The following is a 27,740-nucleotide window of genomic DNA, read 5'->3' on the forward strand; positions in this document are numbered from 1 at the left end:
CCCCCTAAAAATATATTTTAATTCCAGGTTGTAAGGCAACAAAATAGGAAAAATGCCAAGGGGGGTGAATACTTTCGCAAGCCACTATATATAGATAGGTGTGGGCCTTTCCAAATCATGTCCAATCAATTGAAATTACCACTGTTGGACTCCAATCTAGTTATAGAAACATCGTAAGTATGATCAATGGAAACGGATGCACTTGAGCTCAATTTCGAGTCTCATAGCAAAGTGTCTGAATACTTATGTAAATAAGGTATTTCTGTCTTATTTTTTATAAATGTGCAAACATTTCTTAACCAGTTTTTTCGCTTTGTTATTCTGGGGTATTGTGTGTGGAATTCCTGAGGATTGTAATTTATTTAATACATTTTAGAAAAAGGCTGTAACGTAACAAAATGTGGAAAAAGTCCAAGGGGTCTGAATACTTTCCGAAGGCACTGTATATATGCTGCACCAACAATGGCAGTAAATATGTTTGTTGTCTGTAAGCAGGTAATTATAATCCAAGAGAGAACACCAGAATGAGCTTGTGGAGTTTCTGTTATCTTACACACTGTCTTAGAACAACTCTCTGACCGGTACATTTTCAGACCGCAAGTATTCCATACTGTATATTTACTGCTACAAGTCGCATTCCAACATATGTTACATAAGCACTTGCTTGTTTTTGTTTGTTTCACTGACCATGATGGATTATCTCTATACGGGAACATGGTACACTGTTGGTTTCTTAACGTTGGTCACGTGGTGTCAGCCCTAAAATTATACCTCCATTTTACAATTGCTGGGACATAGAAGTATCACCTCTGTAATACAAAGCATATATTTTAGGGGGCTGCTGACTAACATACTGTATATTTACTGCTACAAGTCGCTTTCCAACATGTGCTGAGATGTGTTTTGCTCTTATTTTATTTACTGCTAATATATAGAGGAACATGTTGTCAGGCTGGAATTGTACTTAGTTGTGAACAGGACCAGCAGTTATTGTGCTAAAGATTGTACTCTTTTGCTGAGATCGTTTTAATAAATACCTAAAAAGGGATTTTGTATAATAACATATGTTAATGTATGCTCTATTGCCGATTTGAAAGTTAGTGTAACTGTCTATTTTGTATGATCCATTTGAACTTCTGAAGAACACATTTTAGTTAAAAAAAACACTGAATAGAATTGGACTTATATTTCCATAAACATTACAAAGCATTCAGTAGTCCCAATGACAATGAGCAAGGAAAGTAAGTGCAGGATTGGCATAGAATTCATTTCACTAAGGCACTGTCACTGTAAGAGGACACAGTGGAAACATTACCTCCACCTCGTAAATTAGGTCAAGCATAATTGACATTGTATTAAAAGTCTCCTAAGAAAGAGTACAAAGCAAAGACCAGAAAATACTGAAGAGGAAATAAATTAAATTAAGTAATTATTTCCGTCACCTCCGTACATTGAATCCACAGGAGGTTGGTTGCAACTTAATTGGGAAGGACCTGCTCGTGGTAATGGCTGAGGCAGAAAGGGGTGGAATGGCATCAAATACATCAAACATGGTTTTGATGCTATTTCATTTGCTCCGTTCCAGCCATTATTATGAGCCGTTCTCCCATCAGCAGCCTCCACTGATTGAATCGCCCCAGACCAAAACAACTTAGAGGCAAGTGATGTTATAGACCTGAACAGGCATGTCAATCAATTTATCTCTGTGTGTTCTGACGGTCCAGGAGCACCAGCATTCAATCATAACCTTACTTCCTCTAAGGCTCGTCCACCATGACATATGTCTGAAGCAGCTCGTCCTCTGAGGGCTGAAGGATGGGGCCCTCCATGTCCTTGTGCTGAGGGCCTGCGGAGGGCTGGTGGTCAGCAGCAGTAGGGTCTAGCACTGGGGGGTCCAGGTGGCTGGTTGGGACATAGATGGTGTGAGGTGGCTCTTTGATGGTGTCCCTACCAGGAACGTGTTTGTGGGGACTGTCTGCTACTTCACAGCTGCTACAGCCTGGGATGTTACAGACCGGCACCAGAGAGGAATGGCACATTAGAGGCTGGCTCTGGTACCCTGCAGAATCCTGGTGAGGGGACCCATCATGGCAACTGGCATGCGGCAGTGCTGTCTCTTCTACAGGGTATTTCAGGTTATCCACCTTATGCTCATGGACATGCAATTGGCCAATCCTCTCAGCCAGCTTGCTCAGCTCGTCTGCATCATCTGCCTCCTGACCCTCTCTGGTCACTTCTACCTGTGGAGGAGTTGGTACATGGATCGTGGCAGTAGTCTCGCAGGCCTTATCTTCTGGAGGCTGGAGTTTTGGGACTGCTTCTGTGAGATGGGGTTTTGGTGCTGCTGTGGTGTGAAATGAGATGAACTGGAGACCACTTACATCACTGCCAACTAAATTGGCTGGACTGCTACCTTCCTCGGGTGTGTTCTCTTTGATAAGTCGCCTCCGCACTACAGGAGGTCCACCCAGTGGCTTACTGAATATTGGCTTCTGCCTTATGGCAAGGTCTGGGTAATTCTGCTGCATCTCCAGGATAGACCGGTCATCGTTCAAGAATGCCCTGGGTGGTCTGATTCCTGGAGAGTGTGTCGTCTGAATGGGCTGGACCTCCAAGTTGAGGGTTATCTGTCCATCATCCTGTTGCCTGCCTGGTGTGCTAGCAGTGACACGGTTCTCCTCGGTTAAGTCTCCCTCATCTGTCTCCACCGGTCCTGGGTCTACCAGGGAACAACCATTAGATAGACCCTTATCTTCATTCTCCTCTTGTTTTTGCATTTGTGAGGGCTCCGTTTCAGAGTCCTTTGCTGTCTCCTCGGCAGCCTGGGTGTTATGTAGTGGTGCAGCTCTCCTCTGTAGAATCTCCAGACACTCAGGCTGTGACCGCTGACCCATGAGCTCCAACAGGTACTCGCACTCTGTTCGGGCCAGGAAAAGCTCAAAACCCATTTTCATGGCTGTTTCAGGGTCTGCATTGTCTGTGAGTCGGTACTCTGTGTCAGTCTCCAGATGATACCCTATTATTTCAAGGATACTTTTCGTGGCACGCTTTGTCAGGACCGGCTGGATGCAGTAGACAAAGGGGCCAGTGAAAGTCTGAGTGGGAGATAAGAGTCTTAATTATCACAACAACAACTCAATGAAACGTAAGAAAATGATCACTACAGTATAGAGATCTGTGCTTTAATCCTCTCCAGTTTCAAATCATGCTTCACTTTTTGACATTTCACAAGCCCGGCAAATAATTTAGCCTGTACAGTTTACTTTCACTTCCTGATATGTGACAGCTGCACCTTTGAATATGTGGCTTGTGATTAGAGATGGCGTTTCAATGTGAAACCATAGTCATATATTATCCCTCTATTTCTTACTATGATGATAATAATTTGTACATCTGCATTAGGCTAGCCTAAATCTAAACCCATTTGCTTGGGTGCATTGCGCAAGATAAAAGCAGGCTAGGCCTAATTGTCGAAATCGAACTATGAATACCATGCCAATTATATTTTTTACCTTGAGAATCTTGATCTCCTTCTTCCATGGGTAAAGAAACAGATTTACACAGAACATCTCCAACACCTCTGTGGCTTTGATGAGCGCACTGAAGAATGCCCGACAATCTTTAAAGCCGGATTTTACGCATTCGAATGCAGTAAGGTAAAAGTCCAAATTAGAAAATCTTTCTCCGGGGTCTGTCTCTAACAGCAAAAATCGTCTAGCTCCCACGGTATCCTGTTTCTCTTGGCATAGTTTCAGGTTACCTTTACTCCATATCTGATCATAGTAATTTAGGTAATTGTCGAAAGCCTCTTTACGCGCTACAGGCGTTTGGTCACCGACACCATCCTTCATGTTTTTTTGGTTGAAAAATACTATTCAGTTAGGCTACACCCTTCTTATCGGATTTAGAAATAACATAGGAACAAGGAAGTATGACGAGTGGAAGTGAAAGACGGTACACCATTGATATTGTTCTGACAGGTTTGTCAAGTAGGTAAAACATTTACAAAATGCGGAAGCATGGCTGTTTCGCTAGTTAGGCTACGGTGACATTAGATTTGCCCATGTATCAATGAAGTTTCTCCTTCAGTATCGGCTTTGTGTTGCACAGCACGACTGACATCTAGAGGACAAAATATAACATATCCTTTCTAGACTGAAGACATGCATCTTCCAACAGATGGCGCTACAGGAAAGAAAAATACATCATTCTAATCATGCCACAAACCTGAGATGATGATGAAACGGCTGGACCAGCTCTTCTCTGTAATGTTAATTAATCAACTTCCAGTGTATCTCTCTCCGTCAGGTTGTTTTTCTGTGCTGCTACAGGTGATATATGTTACAGTACATGTTCCACCAAAAACAATGAGATAGAGAATGATGATAAACCCTTGAATTATGAATGCATAGCTGCAGCAGCCTGATTTAGAGCATGTTTCAGTTTAATAGTGATCATGTTAAAACTGTTTTTCAATGGCATGGTGATTTTTCAGACATTTAGGTAGGTGATTGGATACCTTCCAAACATCACTGTAAGACACATCTATGAGGTTCTATCACAGATGATGTCCACCTGACCTATGGTCACCTCTAACTCGCCACAGAGACCAGAGCAGCTCCAGAGAGCTCTCTTCTGCTTTGTCTGTCACATCAGGAAGGAAAACACAGTTTGAAATGATTCCCCTCCTAAGTCAATAAGATCTGGGTGAGTGCAGTATCCACAAAGCCTCATAATGGACGCTGTGGACTTATTATCTAGAGTGCAGTGGCACTAGATGAAATTAGCTTTCTGCTGGCACACCCTAATAGGAGCCTTGCACTGGGCAACGAGGGTAATTAGGAGCAGAGCAACGGCACAGGCCATCTGCTCAGTCGGATTTACATTAGCTAGTTAGCCCACCACCCGAACACAACATTCAGAGCAGATCAGAGGGGAATGAATGGCTGTCAACGGACAGGATGTCACAACATATTCCCATGCGTTATACATGGCAGGATTCGATTGGTTGGAAACACTTAGCCAATGTAGATAATTGCGCTACACTGTTTCTGCACTTTTGGATGCCATACAAACACTCCTCATTCCCAGCTCCCTCCTCTACTATCCCTATGTGTATCAATAGTAATGGTCCTCCTCCTATATTACAACCACTACTCCTCGGTGTGGCCTACACGTAAAACAGGAAGGCGATTCCAATGCCCAGAGTCGCAAAACCAGGACGAACAGTCACACCCGACTCGAATCATAGAGGTCAAATGTATTTAATTTCCCCAATATAAGAAATGAATAAAAGCTCTAATACAAAACATGGATATACGTCGATGACTGTGATTATAGGAAACAAGAATATTTTGTCACACAGGACAGTTGTGCACAACAGTGGGATTTATAGGGGAAACTATACATTGGAAGTGTACGTGTACAGCGTTACACATTATTTCACATTTATGTTGAACATGGACTTATTGTGCTACCAAAAGGAAGTCAACAGCAAAGACAAAACAGCATGTAAGACCAGAGTGAACCGCATTGCAGTTTTACCTCAACAGGTGTTGGACTAGGCCCTTCCAACACAGTTACAGTGCATTTCGAACTGACTTGTAAAGGCAGGTAAAGTTGCATTTCTGGATGACTCTGAGTGTGTCACGATGCACACAATCTAATATGTTGTACTATATTCACTGCATTGCACTTTTAAGATTTCAGTTTATGAAACACAAGAACATCATTATTATTGTATAGCATCGCTAGATTTGCCGCAGCTACGAAACAATAAGCAATAATGCTCATTGTCAAGTTATTAACACATCATTTTCAGCCCAAACGTGGCTTTGTTTATAGGGCTTGACATGACACACAAATTCTGACCACAAATAGAATATGTATTAACAAGTGATGAGAACGGCATTTGGTTTTTAAAAGCCATTTAACAGACTCTCTTCAAAGTCAAATCCATTCGATGATGATGATTGGGCACAAGAATGTAACGCAAGAAAAATAACCTGTTGATCTTTAATCTTTAGACGTTTCTGTCTAGTGCGAAGCATCTGTGCTGTCGTACATCTACATTCTGGTGAATCTCACAACAACTATTTAATAGTAGTCCTTCCACAGTTATACACATTATTGATAAAGCTATTCTAAATAAATACTCATCTCTTTCTAACTTTTATCCACAATGCCAGCAATGCAATCATGCGACTAATTCATTTATAAAATATTCTTTAAGGGTTCATCAGTGAGGATTTCACTTCACAACAAGGGATTTGGTAAGATAAATGAGGGAGACAATGAGAAAGAGAGGGGTGGCTGGAACAGAGATAACAAGTTCTGGGCCAAACGCAAAGGTGACAGGGGGTCATTGACTCCACAAATACGGTTTTATACACAAAATATGGACATTTTCTGCTGAGAGTACTTTTTTTCTGGGGTTTCAATGATGAACATAGCCTTATCTGAATAACTTAACAAAGTAACACAAGCCTTGAAAAACAACAAGCCATTTGGAAAAGGAAAGCTCTTGATTTGTTAATCAGTGTTTCAAGTTACTATGGCTACAATGTTAAGCAGTCTAACAGTCTTAGACTTAGTGCTTGGCAGGCACAGTCATTTTTATACCATTTATACATAGATGACAGACATGTAAAGAACAGTTCAACTGGAGACAGTTTATCTGTACAATGAATACTCACAACCAAAAACAAAACACTGAATAATAATTTGGAACCATTAAAAAGATTCCAGCATATCGAAAAATACAATGTGTCTAGACTGAATAATAACTTGTAAAAATGAATGGTTTATTTTATCATAATATCAAAGATGACAGTACTAAAGTATAGTAAACCCCTAATCACAGTCAACTGTGTGCTCATATTATTTGTCCTTCCCACCAATTGTCAAATACCATTGTATCTCTGCTACAAGGTATATTGTACTTTGATGTTAGCTGGCGAATGGGTCAAGCGCATAGTAATTTAGCTCGTGAACACCTAAAAAAGCTCTCCACAAAAAGAGGAGTAGCGAGAGAAAGAGAAGAGGAATGTGTGGCGGTACACGTTTAGAGACTGAAACAGAACAGTTTGGATCTAAATAGGCCTCAGCCCCCAGAGGGGAAACCTAATCATAGAGAATAGACAGTATTTCCAGCTCATATGAACGTGTTAATATCCAGAAACCATATAAAACCATATACCACAAAAATAATTTATTTTCAAATAATAGTGCAAAAAAAATTACCTACTCTTAGAAAAAAATTGTTCTAAAAGGATTCATCGGCTGTACCCATAGGAGAACCCTATTTGGTTCTAGGTAGAACACTTTCAGGTTCCATGTAGAACCTTCTGTGGAAAAGGTTCTATGTGGAACCAAACGTGTTCAAAAGGGTCCTTCAAAGGGTTTTCTTACGGGGACAGCCGATGAACCCTTTTAGGTTCTAGATAGAACCTTTTTTAATAAGAGTGTATAACACTGGGGTATATTTATCAGTTGAAATTACTGGACATTTTACAGACTGTCGGAGTCCTAAAGTCAACTAAATATAAATCAAATATTATTTGCAGGTAGAACATATGAATAAAACCATATGGATATGTGATGGAATGTGAAATTAGCATTCTTTCTAGAGTGTTTTTTATCAAGAGCGATTCCATTTCAACACAACAAGAACCAACAGTACATACAGAATATCTATGTGAAACCACTTCAGGTTACCTCTAGTGTTTTTTTGTGTGCTAAAAACAGACTTTGATAATGCTTCCTAAATGCGTGAATGCCTCCTAAACTGAGACCATTGTACAGTATGAAGTGAATTCCCTCTGGACAGAAAGACCACACTCCCAGCCCCAGGTAACCAGTAGGAGCCCTGTGATTTCATGGCAGTGCCCCAGTAGTAAAGGGAGAGAGAGTGAGGAGTGGTGCGGGTAACATCGTGGGAGTCGGGGGGGGGCGCAGCTTGTCCAAGAGGTAGGGGGAAGGAAAGGAAGGTGCAGACTGAGTTCAGGTTCAACCCAAAGTTTCCGCTTCGGTCCAGAAAGTCCATCTCTTTTGATACTGCCTGTCATGCACAAAGGGACACTGGAAGAAGCAGAAGAGAGATTTCAGGCTGTCCTACTTAGACTGGGGTGGGGGGTGTGGCTGTCCACACGAAGAGCATTGGAGTGGACTAGCCCAGTCAGCTCTACAGGATTCTGTGTGCGACAGCCCGGGCTCTCTGGGGACTATGGCTGTCCTCCGAGGGGTGTTTGAGCAGGTCCATGGGCATCAGAGGGATGGGCTGGTTCTGCCTGCTCACCACCACCTCGTATGGGGGCGCCTCCTCCAGGGGGAACGCTGACTGGGAGATGGAGGATATTGGCTGCTGCCGGAGCTCGTGCAGTCCGATTGGGTAGTGGGAGGCGGCGGCACTGCTGGCGGACACCCAAGAGGCCCCGGCTCCAGCGGACGGCTCCTCCATCTCCAGGCTGGTGTAGGTGGCCTGCTGGTGGCCCCGCTGACAGGGGTCAATGAGGGAGTACGGAGGGGGGTCATCTGTGGGGACGTATATCTGTGTCGCACCTGGTCCCACACATTCATCATAGCTGAAATAAAGACGAGTATATCAGGTAAATAAATACGTGTAACATTTTAAAAGAGGTTTCAAAAGGCCTAAGGATATCTCCAACCTTCAAACAGTGGTAGGTCAAACAATTTAGCCTATGCCGATGGACTGGGATTCTATGTTTGTAGTTAGCAACATCAACACAAATTAAATGTTTAGCATAAGAAGAGACAATGAATATGACATGACTGCTGTCCTGGCTGTCTGGTGACTAAACATAATATAAATCTGAACGGTGAAACAGGCCTGTTAGAGGAGACTCTTGTTATCTACTGTGAGCTCTGTTCCTGTGTGGCGGCTGCTAGTCTTGGTCTGGTGCTTTCCATGGGAGAGCCTGCCAACGGACAGTTATTTCAGCTCTCACATAACCCACAATCCCACAGTGCACTGGAAGTCTGTCTAGCACATACAACCACGCTACTAGAGCTGCCGGGCTCCATAGAGGCCCTGTAACACAAAGGGAATACGCGGAGAGAGAAAGAGAGGGCCGAAAACGGTGTCAGTCAGGCCGACTGGCTTGAGATACATTTGCCACGGACCATCGTCATATGTGTGAACCACCCGCTAAATCGCTCTCTACCACCCCGACCGCAGGGGATATCTGGGAATAGAGGCAAATACAGCGGGATAATTGAATCTGTGGAATTGTAAACAGCATCACTCTTTCAGAGAGCGGGTGTGAGGAAGCAAGGCAAATGCTTTGTGGCTGTGGATTACTTAAGCTTGTCACCTCCGGGCTGGGCCGGGCGATACACTGAGAGATTTAATGAGGAGAGAAGGCATTGCGAGCCGGAGTAAATGAGATCTTTATTAATGATAGACTGGACGAGAGTTCCACGTCCTCTGCACAGGGCTGGGAAAACAACATTTTCAGTAGCAGGTTTAGCTAAGCGGAACAGTAGGAACATTCACAATGGCTCTCATATATCAGATGAGGCCAGGTATAAAGTGTATTAGGTATACACTGAGTGTACAAAACATTAAGGACACCTGCTCTTTCCACAACATAGACTGACCGGGTGAATCCAGGTGAAAACTATGATCCCTTATTGATGTCACCTGTTAAATTTACTTCAATCAGTGTAGATGAAGGGGAGGAGACGGGTTAAAGAAGGATTTTTTTAAGCTGTGAGACAATTGAGACATGGATTGTGTGTGTGTGCCATTCAGAGAGTGAATGGGCAAGACAAAAGATTTAAGTGCCTTTGAACAGGCTATGATAGTAGGTGCCAGGTGCACCGGTTTGAGTGTGTCAAGAACTGCAATGCTGCTGGGTTCTTAATGCTCAACAATTTCACGTGTGTATCAAGAATGGTCCACCACCCAAAGGGCATACAGCCAACTTGACACAACTGTCAGAAGCATTGGACTCAACATGGCCCAGCATCCCTGTGGAACACTTTCGACACCTTATAGAGTCCATGCCCAGACGAATTGAGGCTGTTCTGAGGGCAAAAGGGGGTACAACTCAATATTAGGGAGCTATTCCTAATGTTTTGTACACTCAGTGTATATTTTCTGCCATCACATTACCCCATTCTGTTCTAAACATTATTCTGGAGGGTTTCAAATGGGTTTGAGGTAAATGAAAGTATGTGAGCTACTCTCATAGTCAGGTATCTTCTCCTCATAGAGACTCATACAGTCAGGTATCTGCTCCTCATAGAGACTCATACAGTCAGGTATCTGCTCCTCATAGAGACTCATAGTCAGGTATCTGCTCCTCATAGAGAATCATACAGTCAGGTATCTGCTCCTCATAGAGAATCATACAGTCAGGTATCTGCTCCTCATAGAGACTCATACAGTCAGGTATCTGCTCCTCATAGAGACTCATACAGTCAGGTATCTGCTCCTCATATAGACTCATACAGTCAGGTATTTGCTCTTCATAGAGGCTCATACAGAGTCAGGTAGCGGGTCCTCTCCTCGGGTGGTGCTCTGTGCTCAGTGGGACAGTAAAAGATGCTGTTCAGGAGTCTCAGTAATGACTGCTTGATTTCAAATGAGCCGTGCAGCTGACTAACTCCCTGGCCTCTGCCCCCTCACCCTCCATCACTGTGCTGCAGAGGGCTGCCTGCTGTATGCCTGCGTGCAGAGCAATTTTAGACTCCAGCCGCGCTCTGGCTCATTCAGACAGACTTAATGTCCCCAGAACACAGCAGGACAGAGACATTTCACATGATCCGGGGTTACAGACAAAAACAGGACTTGCCATTAGCCGGTGCTATAGTGCAAAAATGGTTCATAAGGGCATTTCCTATGCAAGACTACAGTGGGCCATTCATTTGCCATATAGCAGTACAAATCCAGAGTGAAACCTGACGGACCACATTGACTGTATTCTAAAACTTTTCCCCCTTTCCCCCTTATTCTACTTGGATCGACGATTTTTGATTAAAAAGGTGAGCGCGATCTGAGATACTTTGTAAAAAAGGTGAGCGATACTTTGTAACTGTGTAACCAAAGAAACAAAAGAAAACATGCACTCCTTTCCGCCCTCTGGCTCTGTGCGTGCAACGCTCAATGCTGTAGCATTGCTCGGTTATGTAATGACTGCACAACACAGCAAAGTCAAAGCAGTGGGCACAGAAACGCCAACTTACTATTGAGAGGTGATGACACGACTGGCAGTCAGTGGTGATGCATACAGCATCTCTCAATTACTTTATTTTCTTACCTCAGATACTTTCTTATAAGAGTTGAAGAGGAGGATGATGCCCCACTTCTTATTGGTAAACATTGCATTATCTTATTTGTTCAAATTCCCTCTGGTTACGTGCTGTTATTGAGTAGATTGTATTCCACACTCTTATGCATCATTGGCTATAGCTGTGCAGACAGCTGGGCAGTATCAGAACTCACCAGGGGTCACCTGACTACTTGAATTATCCGGATGTTGTGGGTAGAGAAGGATTTGTTTAGCTAGTAATCACTGTCGGGCACTGGGGCCCTTCAAAAGCACGGAATCAGGAGTTCCCAAACATTTTGGGTTCTTTGACCCTATTTTGACATAAACAATGTTTTGCAACCCCATCATGTTAAAAAAAAAGTGATGGAATCAACGGCAAATGTTAACTTTTATAATTAGACAGTCTATTATAAATCAGTCCGACAGTATTGATGACATTATTTCAATCTGAAGAAAGTATAGTTTGAAGTGACTTAAATGCGTCAAAAAATGTATTGAGAAGTTCAGAAGATCATCAGGCAATCATTTTGTATAAACTTCTGTGTAGAAAAGAACATCACCATTAATGATGTTTTTTTTCCACCCTTGTCTGATTTAGTGCCTGGTCTTGTCCACTCTGTTCTAATGAGTCCTGCGTAGCTTGTGGGCATCGTAGAGGGAAACAGAAGGCCTGTATGTGTTCCTGATAATCTTATCGTTCAGTGACGGGGTCATAATATTTTTGTTGTTTAAACCGTTCAAAAGATAGGGCGACATTTGTAGGAAGAAAACAGAAACCGCTCCGTTTATTACAACCGCACATAATGGCTACCAGATGTTCAAATCAGGCAACCCCACATGAGTTTGCGACCCCTACTTTGGCAAACGCTGCACTAAATACTGTACATAACACCCACATATCTCTCAACCTTTCTAACCCATACTGTTAGTCAGCTCCAGTCAGAAGGAATATCAAGTTATCAGCTGTTGCCCCGGTTACTTTCAGCAGTTTTTTTCCCCCTACTCGTTTTCATGAATAAATTATGACCATGCTGATCCAGGAAAGAGGGTGAGAGTCTCAGCTTACAGAAGTGTCTGTGTGTGTGTGTGTGTGTGTCTGTGTGTGTGTGTGTGCGTGTGTCTGTGTGTGTGTGTCTGTGTCCGTGTGTCTGATATTCATCACACAGCTCAGCAATGTTATTAATCCCTTCAAGGGTGCAACAAACTACCAGCTCCACATAAACACTGAAAATAGGACTTTTCTCTCTAAATAAACACGCTGATACAGACATTTGTTGAGAGTTTGCCAGGTATGGCAGCGCTGTGGACACCTGCGGGCTTAGCTGTTTTCATGCCAGGGTTTCATGAGCGTTTCACCAAGCTGAGAATCCCCCCTCTGATTCCGGTGAGAATATTTTTCACGTTGCAGTCCCCCCCCCCCTTTTATGGGAACTATAAGTCCCCTAGGATGCTAACACAAGGTGTTGCATCCTAAAAAGGATGAATTATTAGCTAGCAAAGGCAGATATAACACCGCTACAGCCTAGCCCTGTTTAGATTGTCTAATCAATCCTGCCTGCAGTCTACTGCTGTTTTTATCAACATGCTTTATGGGGTGGTAGGTAGCCTAGCGGTGGAGAGCATTGGCCCAGTAATCGAAAGGGCACTGGTTTGAATCCCTGAGCTGACTAAGTGAAAATCTGCCGATGTGCCCTTGAGCCAGGCATTTAACCCTAATTGCTCCTGTAAGTTTCTCTGCTAAATGAGGTAAATGTATGTTTGCATACACATTCATTTCCCTGAGCACAGTTGTATAATTTGTCATCTTGGCTTAATTAGTCATAGGATGAAACTACAGTATGGAGAACCATGGGACTTCTTCCAGAAACATCTGTGGTGCATATGACACAGAATGTGTTACTTTCCAACGCCTAGAGAGGCATTCACAACTATGATACATGAATTCAGGCGCATTAGGCGGTCCAAAAGTTGGAAGTAAAGCGCAATACTATATACTGTAAATCTTTAAAGGTATACAAGGTACTCCAAAGCCCAAGGAGAGGTGTGGGTCACTCGAGGGAGGACCTCTGGCTTCTGGCCTGTAGCTCTGGAGAGATGACAGCACTGACTGGAGCATATGGCCCGGTCTGTCCACTGCACTGCGGGGCTGGCACAGGGAGCTCATTTTTTCATCTCCCTGGCACTGTCAGACGCCCATTGCCTGTAGAGCTACGTACAAGAGCAACAGTGTGTGGTTATGAATGTGCTGTGCATACATTATTGTGCATATACCTGCAGATGTTGGTGTGAGTTTGTGCGTGTGAGTGAATGCATGTGTGTGTGTTTAGATTAGTGTACACTCAGTTTACAAAACATTAAGAACACCTGCTCTTTCCACAACCAGGTGAATCCAGGTGAAAGCTATGATCCCTTATTGAAGCCACTTGTTAAATACACTTCAATTAGTATAGATGAAGGGGAGGAGACAGGTTAAGAAGGAATTTTAAGCCTTGAGACAATTGAGACATAGATAGTGTATGTGTGCCACTCAGAGGGTGAATGGGCCAGACAAAAGATTTAAGTACCTTTCACCCGGGTATGGTAGTATGTGCCAGGCATACTGGTTTGTGTCGAGAACTGCAATGCTGCTGGGTTTTTCACACAAAACAGTTTCCCGTGTGTATCAAGAATGGTCCACCATCCAAAGGACATCCAGCCAACTTGACACAACTTTGGGAAGTGTTAGAGTCAACATGCACCAGCAACCCTGTGGAACGCTTTCGACACCTTGTAGAGTCCATGCTCTGACGAATTGAGGCTGTTCTGAGGGCAAAAGGGGGTGTGAGGTGCAACTCAATATTAGGAAGGTGTTCTTAATGTGTTGTATACTCAGTGTATACAGTACCAGTCAAAAGTTTGGACACACCTACTCATTCAAGGGCCTTTCTTTATTTTTTACTATTTTCTACATTGTATAATAATGGTGAAGACATCAAAACTATGAAATAACACATGGAATCATGTAGTAATCAAAAAAATGTTAAACAAATATTTTTGATTCTTTAAAGTAGCCACCCTTGGGCTTGATGACAGCTTTGCACACTCTTGGCATTCTCTCAACCAGCTTCATGACGTAGTCACCAGGAATGCTTTTCTAACAGTCTTGAAGGAGCTCCCACATATGCTGAACACTTGTTGGCTGCTTTTCCTTCACTCTGCGGTCCAACGCATCCCAAACCATCATAATTGGGTGATTGTGGAGGCCAGGTCATCTGATGCAGCACTCCATCACTCTCCTTTTTGGTCCAATAGACCTTACACAGCCCAGAGGTTTGTTTTGGGTCATTGTCCTGTTGAAAAACAAATGATAAAGGCAAACCAGATGGGATGGGTTATCGCTGCAGAATGCTGTGGAAGCCAATGCTGGTTAAGTGTACCTTTCATTCTAAATAAATCACTGACAGTGTCACCAGCAAAGCACCCCTGCACCATCACACCTCCTCCTCCATGCTTCACGGTGGGAACCACACATGCGGAGATCATCTGTTCACCAACTCACAAAGACACTGGTTGGAACCAAAAATCTCACATTTGGACTCATCAGACCAAAGGACAGTTTTCCACCGGTCTAATGTCCATTGCTCGTGTTTCTTGGCCTAAGCAAGTCTCTTCTTCTTATTGGTGTCCTTTAGTAGTGGTTTCTTTACAGCAATTCGACCATGAAGGCCTGATTCACGCAGTCTCCTCTGAACAGTTGATGTTGAGATGTGTCTGTTACTTGAACTCTGTGAATTATTTATTTGGGCTGCAATCTGAGGTGCAGTTAATTGACGATTTCTGAAGCTGGTAACTCTAATGCACTTATCCTATGCAGCAGAGGTAACCCTTGGTCTTCCTTTCCTGTGGTGGTCCAAATGAGAGCCAGTTTCATCATAGCGCTTGATGGTTTTTGCGACTGCACTTGAAGAAATTTTCAAAGTTCTTGAAATGTTCCTCATTGACTGACCTTCATGTCTTAAAGTAATGATAGGCTGTCTTTTCTCTTTGCTTATTTGAGCTGTTCTTCCCTTAGTATGGACTATTTGGTATTTTACCAAATAGGGCTATCTTCTGTATACCACCCCTACCTTGTCATAATACAACTGATTGTCTTAAACGGATTAAGAAGGAATGAAATTCCACAAATGAACTTTGAACAAGGCACACCTGTTCATTGAAATGCATTCCAGGTGACTACCTCATGAAGGTGGTTGAGAGAATGCCAAGTGTGCAAAGCTGTCATCAAGGCAAGGGGTGGCTACTAAATATTTGTTTAACATTGTTTTGGTTACTACATGATGTTGACGTGTTATTTCCTAGTTTTGATGTCTTCACGATTATTCTACAATGTAGAAAATAGGAAAAATAAGGAAAATGCCTGGAATGAGTAGGTGTGTCCAAACTTTTGACTGGTACTCTATGCAAATAACATAACAGTGTGGTGTGTGTGTGTGTATGTGTGTGTGTGTTTGTGTTGGGATGTGCCCAGTTCTCCCTCTGCGGAAGCAAGTCCCTTCACAGGCTCCACAGGTGAGCTGCTGATCTAGGTGGTGTAAGCTCTGTAGTTTCCCTGAGCCATCTGTGGCAATGGCAGCACTGCCCAGCATCACATGCCTTTCCCTCCATCCATCCACTCCACCCTGCTGCCTCCTATCCCTGACTATGCACACAATGTACACTACAAAACACACTCTCTCTTTTATCCTCTCCAATGCACTGGTCCTCGGCCAACAGATTTAGATATTTCTATTTTGCACGGGATATTCTTCCTGATCTAAATCTACCTCAATCTATGACACATCTTAGCCTAAATTCAGGCATAAGAAAACATCCCTGTGGTGTGGTTGATGTTTCCTACATGAATTGGAACAGCAGCGAAGAAGACCTAGCTTGAGAAGACGTAGTTTGGGAGTGATAAAAGTACATTAGGTCTCAGACACGAATCGTGCCTCTGTTATTATGAGGAGTGATTTCCCTCCCTCCACAGCGTAGCAGAGATTGATGGAGGCTATGAGAGGCTGAGGCATTGACAGAGTGGCTTGTTCAGCACCAACAACCAAGCCCACCACCAGCACCACCACTAACCCCATCTAACAGTGGAGCCTAACATCCAAACCGATAATAACACCAGCTCTCTAAAGGCTTGAAAACACAAGCACTACTTGCCAATTAGAAGCTAGTTATCCAGTCCGGTCTTAACATCAAATACGTTGTGTTAGCATATGACTTTCTTAGCTGTAGCTGTGACATTGCAAAGATCAACACCGTTTTTGACAATCTGTTGATCATTAGCATGTCTGTCTCATTAAAGGACAAGCTCTGACTATCAACAATCAGGTGTTGGTATTTAGAGCAGAACAAAGACTGTTAAGAAACACGACTGGACATGTTAAGAGACACGATTGGCTAAACCTCCTCTTTCTCTCACTCGTGCCCACTCTCTTGTAAGCCTTGTTTATACTTGGCGCTAACATGCATCCTGCGTCCTGATCTTGTCCACATTCTGATTGTGCCCACATCTTCAGATATATATTTACACGTGGTGTTTAAATGTCTCTTATCCATCCACTGTGTCCACATTCTGACCAGATTTCTTGGTCTCTCCCTGTATGCAAATTATACATAGATATATATATTGATTTACTTATTGATTTTAAGACACATACTGATGTCAGAAGTCAATGTTGAAGTCAATGTTGATGATTTCAGAAACAGGATAGTGATGATTTAAATGGTTTCACTGTCCGGATCTGTCTACACTAAGATATCCAGACACAACGCGTGCCTGACTACCTCCGGAGTAGGTAATCGTCTACACCTGTCAAAACAATGTGGGCACAATAAGAATGTGGACAAGATCAGGACAAAAGGCGCATGTTAGAACCAGTTATAAATGGGGCTTTAGCCTACGTTAGCATACTGTATGTAACCTACAGGTTTATCTGATGGAAAAGGCCAGTGAATAAATGAGGTAGGACATAACTATCTATACAGAAATTGAGCAGATTGATATATCGCCAAACTGAATTACACACTATTCAGTGACATTAATAGCCCTGTCTGTGGTAGTAATATTCCATATTTTTCATAATTTGTTGTTGAACAGAAATGGGCCCGATGTTTCAGATGGCTCCTCTGGAGGGAGAGGTAATTTCACCCTCTTTAGAGGCCCCTCACAGGGCCTTACACAGGGCCCGCCGCACTAATGGAAGTGTCATATAAATGTAAATAACATTGTGACTCTGTGAAACAAACCTTGAAGGGCAAGCAGGCAGAATTGAGCCGGATAAACAAACAAGCACGCTCGAGCACACATTCACGCAGGCGTGTGCGCACGCACGCTCGCACGCGCGCGCGCACACACACACACACTCACACACACACACACACACACACACACACACACACACACACACACACACACACACACACACACACACACACACACACACACACACACACACACACACACACACACACACACACACACAACCCTGGAATCCTGGGCGGCAGGTAGTCTAGCAGTTAAGAGCATTGGGCCAGTAACCGAAAGGTCGCTGGGTCAAATCCCTGAGCCAACTAGGTGAAAAATCTGTCGACGTGTCCTTGAGCAAGGCACTTGCCATCAATAATGACTAGCCTGTGCTCTGACCCCACTCTCTGAGGGTGTCTCAGTATAATTTGCAAAGATTTTTTTTTTTTTTTGTTAGTCCATCTAGTCACAAAAAGGTTGCATTTCCTCTCAGGTTAGTTTTCTAGCTTCATTCTGAAATATATGGGGTAGTGAAATAGATAGTGAAATCATCAGGAGCTGTCTAGGATGTAATCACAGACTAGTAGTCAGTAAGCAGGTGTAGTGTCAGCCAGGGATCAGAGTGGAGATGATGTGGTGGAGGCTGGCAGGATGTCTAGACCTGCAGATTGAGCCAGTGGAGGTTTAGAAGACTGTCAGGATTAAGCCTCCTCCTCCTCCTATGTAATCCAATCACAGTGAGGAAAGAGTGCATTAACTAGACTCTAGCACACTGAACCTAAACAGGGAATAAAGAACTGCTTCGTAGCCTACCCTCTCTGTGAGGAAACAACTTTTTATTTCTTTGATTTTTCTTTGATCCTTATTTTATCAGGGAGACCAAGGTCTCTTTTACAGATGGGCCCTGAATTACAGAAATTACAGAAAATACACACATCAAAACATAAATACAAAATGCAAGCAGAAAGAAATAAAGAAAAGTCATCAGTAATAAGGCCCTCAATCAGCTTTCTGAATTGCCCCAGAGGCACCAAAACATCCCATTTAAAGAACATTTTGAAGATTGTTCAACAAATAAGGTGCAAGAAAACTAAAAGCTGACATATCTAACTCAGTAGAGTCCGAAGGAATTTCCAGAGTTAACCATCCCGGAGACCGGGTGTCTAAAGTTTAGTAATCATGTTAGGTACAGTGGGAGTTTTTGTAAAAGGGCTTTATACATGAAAACATAGCAATGCATCAACCTACATCAAGAGCCAACCAACTTTCTGGGAGCGAATGCAGTGATGAGCACTAAAACTGTCGCCCGTATTAAAGTGCATCTAATGGCTTTAATGAAGTGGCAGCTGCGTTCATGTACAGTTGGAGTCGGAAGTTTACATACACCTTAGCCAAATGCATTTAAACTCAGTTTTTCACAATTCCTGACATTTAATCCTAGTAAAAAATCTCTGTTTTAGGTCAGTTAGGATCACCACTTTATTTTAAGAATGTGAAATGTCAAAATAATAGTAGAGAGAATGATTTATTTCAGCTTTTATTTATTTCATCACACTCTCAGTGGGTCAGACGTTTACATACACTCAATTGGTAGCATTGCCTTAAAATAGTTTCACTTGGGGCAAAAGTTTCAGGTAACCTTCCACAAGCTTCCCACAATAAGTTGGGTGAATTTTAGCCTATTACTCCTGACAGAGCTGGTGTAACTGAGTCAGGTTTGTAGGACTCCTTGCTCACACACATATTTTCAGTTCTGCCCACAAATTTTCTATAGGATTGAGGTCAGGGCTTTGTGGTGGCCACTCCAATACCTTGACTTTGTTGTCCTTAAACCATTTTGCCATAACTTTGGAAGTATGCTTGGGGTCATTGTCCATTTGGAAGACCCATTTGCGACCAAGCTTCAACTTCCTGGCTGATGTCTTGAGATGTTGCTTCAATATATCCACATCATGTTCCTTCTTCGTTATGCCATCTACTTTGTGAAGTGCACCAGTCCCTCCTGCAGCAAAGCACCCCCACAACTGCCACCTCCGTGCTTCACGGTTGGGATGGTGTTCTTCGGCTTGCATGCCTCCCCCTTTTTCCTCCAAACATAACGATGGTCATTATGACCAAACAGTTCCTTTTTTGTTCCATCAGACCCGAGGACATTTCTCCAAAAAGACAATCTCTGTCCCCATGTGCAGCTGCAAACCGTAGTCTGGCTTTTTCATGGCAGTTTTGGAGCAGTGGCTTCTTCCTTGCTGAGTGTCCTTTCAGGTTATGATGATATAGGACTCGTTTTACTGTGGATATAGATACTTTTGTAACTGTTTCCTCCAGCATCTTCACACGGTTCTTAACTATTGTTCTGGGATTGATTTGCACTTTTCAAACCAAAGTACGTTCATCTCTAAGAGACAGAATGCGTCTCCTTCCTGAGCGGTATGATGGCTGCGTGGTCCCATGATGTTTATACATGCGTACTATTGTTTGTACCGATGAATGTGGTACCTTCAGGCGTTTGGAAAATGTTCCCAAGGATGAACCAGACTTGTGGAGGGCTACAATTTTTTTCTGAGGTCTTGGCTGATTTCTTTTGATTTTCCCATGATGTCAAGCAAAGAAGCACTGAGTTTGAAGGTAGGCTTTGAAATACATCCACAGGTACACCTCCAATTGATTCAAATGATGTCAATTAGCCAATCAGAGGCTTCTACAGCCATGACATAATTTTCTGGCATTTTCCAAGCTGTTTAAAGGCACAGTCAACTTAGTGAAAGGAAGCTTCTGACCAACTGGAATTGTGATACAGTGAATTATAAGTGAAATAATCTGTCTGTAAACAATTGTTGGAAAAATTACTTGTGTCGTGCACAAAGATATAGTTGCCAAAACTATAGTTGTTAACAAGACATTTGTGGAGTTTTTATCAGCTTATCAACTTTCTTTTGTCAGCTTATCAACTTTCTTTTGTCAGCTTATCAACTTTCTTTTGTCAGCTTATCAACTTTCTTTTGTCAGCTGGCATCATCACTTCATAAGTGTCTTTAGAAAGGATTGCAGACCAAACTGCAAGAGAGAGGAATACGGCTGAATTATTAAAGACGCCAATTAGCTGGGCTGCCATTTAGATCAAACACACCAGGCTGTCTTTCACTGCAAAGCAGTGGCATTTACCAGCAGCACCAGAGGCTTGTTCAGGGAGCGAAGCAGGCTGGGCGCCGGGCGGAGAGTTTAGAGTGTGAGGCGGAGCACCCAGCCATGAAAGAGTTGAGCTGTGCAACAGTGCTCTAATGAACGACTTGACACAACGGCATGGTTCAACTCAACCTCAGAGAGGTTGCCGAGGCCTGACCTAACTCAGCAAGCGTGCAGGAGAACTGAATTGTAAGGCTGGTGTGTAAAATGGAGTCTTCTTATCCCTCTCTTTCTCTTCCTCTCTTTCTCTGAGCGCTCCTACTCTTTCTGTCTCCTTACTGTATGTCCTCAAAGACTACACCAGCAGGGTAGAGGACAGCCATCTTGGCAATTTGAAACTAAAAAGACTTTCAAAGGAATCTTCCATCACAATCCCCAGTCCCCACAACTGTTTGCTGCTATTAAGGTGAGCATGGCTTACAGCAAAGTTATAATATATACAGTATCATTTAGCACAGTGGGTCTCGACTGGTTTTGACCGGGGACCCAAATTTGACAATGACAATTGAGTCGCGACCCAATATGATGGACTGCTGATGATTACATTTTGTAATGTTGTGTTGCAGCTGCCTTCTTGGGCAGGCTTCACTTGCAAAATAAACTCTGTCTCACGGGTCTACTATTATGGTATTAAAGAAAGCCATTACACAGCCATATTAACTGAGGAAACATGTAAATTCAAGAGAATTTAATTAGGAGACCAGTTCAGGAGTGGGGTGCACTACATTGTCGGGCACCATGTCCTTCGCTGAAAATGCCTCCCTGTGTAGGAAGCAGTGGTTCCACGCCGCAGCGGGTGCTCTCTCCAGGATCTGCTTCACTACCCCGAAGTGCTTTCCCGTCATGGCAGCTGCCCCATCAGTTGTCACACTGACGCACCCGTCCCAGGCCAGTCCCACGGAGCCCAGGTGCATATCCATTGTGTTAAAGACAGCCTCTGCAGTGGTGGAGGTGGGCAAATCAGCACTAAAAAGGAACAGCTCCTCGAAGTTACTATCCCAGACGTGTCTGACATAGACCATTAGAATTGTATGGTGAGCCACACCTGTTGATTCATCAAGCTGCGTGTCCTCATGTCCTGGATTCTCCTCCTCATGGTGTCATTGGATAGGGGTATAGTTTTAAGTTTGTTGGCGGGTTAACTCTCCCGATATTTCAGTGCACATATCAATCGCAGCAGGGAGCACGAGATCGTCTGCGCTGGTGTGGGCTTTTTTTTTGCACTTAGCAATGCGCTGGGCCACAAGGCATGATGCGCGAAGTGTCTTTTCTTGAATGGTGAATATGTTCTTCAATGAATCTTGTGAGGACACCAGATATTGACATTTTCTTAAAAAAAAAAAAAAGTCAGCTTGTCTTATCTTTGTGACTTGGATGCTTGGTGTCCAGATGCCTTTTCAGTTTGGAGGGTTTCATGCTCTCATTAGCTAAGAGCTCGTTGCATAGGACGTCTCCACTCACCCTGCCTGTCTTCAATTATATGTAAAACCATAATTGATGAAGTCGGGGTGGTATTTTCTTTTCTTGACAGGGACAGGGTTGTCTGCCTTGCTGTTGACATTGGAAGCAGCAGTAGTTGAAGAGGGACTCTGACAGCTAGCCTACATGAGTTAAATGACAGTTAACTATCCACATGTATAATGCCTGCAGAACACATCTGCATTACTTAGCTGTCATAAGAAGATCTGTATTATCTGATTGCTCGTGTCACATTTAAAACAAAACAATGTTGCAGAGTGACATTTTCATTGGATCAGTGTGTGTGTGTGTGTGTGTGTGTGTGTGGAAGGGGGAGGTCAGTGAGTGTGTGCAGCGCGAAAACCCTCCAAGTTCGAACGTAGCTAGCTTTTTCAACACTGCTGACGCGCTGCACGTTTAAAGTCAGCAACAATAAGCGGTGAGGCCGTATCCTTTCAAAATAAAAGTTTCAGTGTGGCGGTTACCTTTCAAAATAATTTTGTATAAAAAAATGTATATTCTTGCAAAAGTCCCACCCCCCCCAGTTGAGAATCCCTGATTTAGCAGACGCTTTTATCCAAAGTCACAGAGTCATGCATTAGACCGCTGTGCCACTTGGAAGCCCAAAGGCACTGCATCTCAGCGCAAGAGGGGACACTAAAGTCCCTGGTTCGAATCCAGGCTGAATCCCATCCAGCTGTAGGGTGGTGCACAATTGGCCCAGCGTCGTCCGGGGTAGGCCGTCATTGTAAATAAGAATTTGTTCTTAAACTGACTTGCCTAGTTAAATAAAAAAATGCATGCATACATTTGATCCCGGGAATTGAACACACTATCCTGGCGTTGTAAGTGCTGTGCTCTACTAACTGAGCTAGAGAACTACAGTTTTTGCATGGAAACTTGAATGCACATGAAATACATATTTCATATATTCCAAAACCCTTTACATTTCAATCATATAACCGTAAGCGTGCACTAAGTACAGAAAGCCTATGGCTCTCCACTATGGTGGTTGATAATGTGATATTCAGATTGATCAGAGAGCTCTTAACCACTTCTCACATCTACTCATTACTACAGCTCTCCATTCCCCTGCACATCCCTCCATTCCATTACCTTGACCCTTCACAATGGTCCTGCTTCATTATCATAGCCAGATCCTATCTCTCACACACACACACACACACACACACACACACACACACACACACACACACACACACACACACACACACACACACACACACACACACACACACACACACACACACACACACACACACACACACGCACACACACACACACAACCTGGGGATCACCCAGAGGTAACCAACCAGAAGAATAGTGGTGCTCATGATCATTACTCATCCATCATTTATCATAATGTATGAAGATAACAGCAAATGGACCATCAGAGACCTCCCTTTATCTAGCCATAATGGTGACCAAAGGAATGAAGATGATCGTAATGCCATTTTGGGTGGAAATACAGTCGAGTTAAATGACTTACTGAGGCGGGGAGTCTGGATACATCACATTGACTTGTGATAGAGTCTCCACGTAGGAGTCAAAGTCAAACGCTGGAGGGAACTCCTCGACACACGTCGACCTCAGCTCCCCGATGGAGCCGCCGTACGAAAAGCCATCCGGAGCTGTGGAGAGGCAGGGCAGTCTAATACAACACTAACGAACACAATAGCTTTTTTTTTTCCTCAGTGAACTACAGCACACAGTCAGGATTGTAAACATGCTCTGTGTTCAGTTCAACTGAATTTTATATCTCATGGTTTAGGGATCCTACTTTGAACTGAGTAAGCAGTAAATACAGTAAATACAGTAAATATTTCTTTTTGCAGTCTATCTCTCTCATCTGCACTGTTTTTACACCGGAGCAGTCAGAATCTTTTATGAAACATAAAGCTAAGGGCATGTGGCTACTTGAAGATAGAGGGGCTGTGATTGAAGCCAGTGCGATACAATCTGGGTATATCAGTCTTTGGCCAGGCAGAGGGAGAATGGGGCCGCGTCCTCACACAAAGGATGCTCTTTGAGCTTTTTGTGCTGTCTCTGTGTGAACTGACAATGGGACCCGGTCCATGGGGCCAAGTGGCCTTCCACAGACATGGCTTTGGCTGTGTGTGTGTGTGTGTGTGATTCAGTTTGGCGCAATATTTTGTTATTTTCCCATTCCGTTATCAAACCCACAGGCAGAGTGTGGTCCCTTTTACATGAGGTTTCAGGAGAAGAGCACTGGTTGGTTTAAATGCCAGCTCTGGAGAATGCCAAATGTGGCATATTAATGCCATGTGGGTGAAATGTGTTCATTGGAAGACTAAACTGAATATCTTCTATCGGTTCAGCTCTGGGAAAAGGAGCATAGACAATTCATGGCCATACATTTTGTCCCAGGGATTTGTAAATAAGACCTATGAAACAGCTTGTAACTGAAAACCGATAAACTAAAGCTTATGAATGAACGGGCCACTAACACACCTACTGGCCTCATCGATGGACAACTCTCTGTAACTCACCATAGCTGGCCCGCAGGTGGGGGTTGCGCAGACGGCTGTCTTTGCGCAGGCTGCCCACGATGATGGTAACGCAGGACAGGAAGAGCACCAGGCCGATGACGATGCCAGCCACCACCAGCGGAGACACCAGCAGGCTGGCCTCGCTGCCCCCATCACGGCAGTCTGGGTACTCATGGGCACTGCTCTGGTTCGAGCTCACTGCACAGTTCACAGACCACAAGGTGGGGCACAGCCACAGAAAAGAGAAGGCAGGGAAGAATGGAATTACAAGAGGGACAGTGTGGAGAGAAGGAAGAGGGGGGGAGGGAGAGAGGCAGGTAATAGAGAGGGAAGAGTGGTGAGAGGATTAGAGAAAGTGGAGCGAGAAAAAAACACAGGTTCATTATTTTTGTTGGTTGTAAAGCAGAAATTCAAATCCTTTGTGGCAATGCCAATGTTACAGACGTTGCCACCATGACCCTATGGAAAGAAACATGTAAGCTGACATTCCTCATCTTACACATACCTCTCTGTGGACCGCAGGTCAGGAACACTCCCAAGATTTTCATTCCTCAGCGGAGGAATAAATTCTCAAGTCTGCCGTGTTTAATATTTAATCCTCAACCCGTTAGAATTTTTAAATACACGGGGTGGAACTCTTTCATGTCAGCTCAGGGGGCAGAAACCACACTTCAGCCATTAGTGGCTCTTCTCAAATCCCCTTCACCCTTTTCATCAGAACGAGAGAGAAACCAAAATAAGCGCACACAACATAAATCAAATGTACTCAAATAACACCACACAGATAGTGACACAGACAGATTCAATATGGGCAGGCCGGGATAATAAGAGGTGCCGTGTTAACTTTGCCACATTTGGCCTCTGAAAATATTTTTTGGGGGCATCAACAGGAGACACGAAATCAAATCAATTTATTTATGAGGAGGCCGTTGTCTAAATGCTAATCGTATTAGTCTCTATTCATCTCTTCCCTGCTGAGGAATTCCCACCATAATTGAGGTTATAAAATATTTGTGTAGATCATAATCAATGTTAATATTTGAATCCACATTGTGTGTTGATTTGAAGATCTAGCACAGTAGTCTACATATTCATGCTGTTTATGAAATGATTCAGATCCCTTGACTTTTTCAACATTTTGTTAGGTTCCAGCTTTATTCTAAAATTGATTAAATCGTTTTTTCCCCCCTCATCAATCTATACACAATGCCCCATAATGACAGAGAATAATGACAGAGACAGGTTTTTAGAAATGTTTGCTATTTATTAAAAATAAAAAACTGAAATATCACATTTACATAAATATTCAAACCCTTTACTCAGTACTTTGTTGAAGCGCCTTTGGTAGCGATTACAGCCTCGAGTCTTCTTGGGTATAATGCTACAAGTTTCTCCCATTCTTCTCTGCAGATCCTCTCAAGCTCTGTCGGGTTGGATGGGGAAAGTTGCTCCACAGCTATTTTCAGGTCTCTTCAGAGTTGTTCAATCTGGTTCAAGTCTGAGCTCTGGCTGGGCCACTCAAGGACATTTAGACACTTGTCCCGAAGCCACTCCTGCGCTGTCTTGACTGTGTGCTTAGTGTTGTTGTCCTATTGGAAGGTGAACCTTCACCCCCAGTCTGAGGTCCAGAGCTCTCTGGAGCAGGTTTTAGTCAAGGATCTCTGTACTTTACTTTGTTCATCTTTCCCTCGATCCTGACTAGTCTCCCTGTCCCTGCCACTGAAAAATATCCCCACAGGATGATGCTGCCACCACCATGCTTCACTCTAAGAATGGTGCCAGGTTTCCTCCAGATGTGACGCTTGGCGTTCAGGCCCGAAGAAATCTTGTTTCTCATGTTCTGAGAGTCTTTAGGTGCCTTTTGGTAAACTCCAAGCAGGCTTTCATGTGCCTTTTACTGAGGAGTGGCTTCCGTCTGGCCACTCTACCATAAAGACCTGATTGGTGGAGTGCTGCAAGTTGTCCTTCTGGATGGTTCTCCCTTCTCCACAGAGGAACTCTGGAGTTCTGTCAGAGTGACCATCTGGTTCTTGGTCACCTCCCTGACCAAGGCCCTTCTCCCCACGACTGCACAGTTTGGCGGCCAGCTCTAGGAAGAGTCTTGGTGTTTCCAACTGTTGGGTTCTGAAAGTATGAAATATACTTATTCATGTCACTGAGGGAGAGAGGGGAATGTATAACGTTTACATTCTGTCCGGATAAGCTATTGTTAGCCATCGGGGATCCAACGGGAGGAAAAAAGACACTGTCTGGTGGGAGGAAAAAAGACACTGTCTGGTACGAGTCAACATGACAGCCGTGAGTTGGGGAGGAGTGAGTACTTTGAGGCAGAGGTCAGATGAAGTGATGGAGGAACAGATATCACTAAGGTTCTGTCTTGCCACAAAGATGCATTGGCTGTTCAGATATGTAGGAGAATCAGCAAAGGAGAAAGGGTTAAATATCAGTGCTTGTGTGAATATGTATTTTATCTTATGCAGCTGTATGACCCAATGGAGAAATAAACTTGGTTTGAGCGTTATTAAGCGGCCGATACATTTTATAAGGTTAATTTAGAACCTAACAGTTGGCGCTGTGAGCAGGGTTCACCACGATTTACAGCTGAACTAGAGATTCCGAATCAGTGAACAGGAGCCGGCACCGGGAAACAAGGTATGCACAGTTCCTACACCTGTTATCACTCATTCTGAAATCTTGGGGAGATGAGAGTCGTAGGTTGAACCAATTATAGGATATGGATCTAGAAAGCCTGAGCTTATTCAGTTGTCCCATTGTATTACGACCGGTCATAGCTTTGTGGTATATGGTAAGTCCCGGGAGGTAAGCCCAAACACGTGTAGAGGGTAAGTCCTAGGGGATAAATCCTGAGTGGGTTGATTCCTGCTAGTACCATAAAGTATAGGATAAGTCCCGGAAGGTATGCCCGAACAGGTTGGTACCTGTAGAGGGTAAGTCCTAGGGGGTAAATCCCGAGTGGGAAGGTACTATAAGAATAGGGTGAGT

The 27,740-nt window shown here is 43.5% G+C and overlaps 2 protein-coding genes across 4 annotated transcripts in view; both read right to left on the reverse strand.

Moving 5' to 3' along the window:
- Nucleotides 1-1,174: 1,174 nt before the first annotated feature.
- On the reverse strand, nt 1,175-4,102 carry LOC110506350. Its single transcript, XM_021585908.2, has 2 exons — nt 3,513-4,102; nt 1,175-3,095 (listed from the first exon to the last, which is right to left on the reverse strand). Exons 1-2 carry the CDS (start codon nt 3,849-3,851, stop codon nt 1,758-1,760), a joined length of 1,677 nt encoding a protein of 558 aa, XP_021441583.2. The 5' UTR covers nt 3,852-4,102; the 3' UTR covers nt 1,175-1,757.
- Nucleotides 4,103-5,248: 1,146 nt separating this feature from the next.
- Nucleotides 5,249-27,740, reverse strand: part of LOC110506088 (protein BEAN1) — a 56,349-nt gene continuing 33,857 nt past the window's right edge. For 2 of the 3 annotated variants that reach the window (XM_036963787.1, XM_036963788.1), the window contains 3 exons: nt 24,738-24,935; nt 23,717-23,858; nt 5,249-8,582 (listed from right to left, as the gene is read on the reverse strand). In XM_036963787.1, coding sequence (XP_036819682.1) covers nt 8,183-8,582; nt 23,717-23,858; nt 24,738-24,935 — 740 coding nt within the window. In that variant the 3' untranslated portion in view covers nt 5,249-8,182. Of the gene's footprint in view, nt 8,583-23,716; nt 23,859-24,737; nt 24,936-25,242; nt 25,931-27,740 lie in introns of those variants that run through there. The other variant, XM_036963789.1, reaches the window with a different exon arrangement.

Source organism: Oncorhynchus mykiss, chromosome 26 (assembly GCF_013265735.2).
Source record: "Oncorhynchus mykiss isolate Arlee chromosome 26, USDA_OmykA_1.1, whole genome shotgun sequence".
Taxonomy (NCBI): domain Eukaryota; kingdom Metazoa; phylum Chordata; class Actinopteri; order Salmoniformes; family Salmonidae; genus Oncorhynchus; species Oncorhynchus mykiss.

Coding starts and splice junctions, on each gene's coding strand:
- LOC110506350 (XM_021585908.2), bottom strand. CDS start 3,851: ATGAAGGATGGTGTCGGTGACCAAACGCCTGTAGCGCGTAAAGAGGCT. Junction 3,096..3,512: donor AGGAGATCAAGATTCTCAAG/GTAAAAAATATA, acceptor TCTCCCACTCAG/ACTTTCACTGGCCCCTTTGT.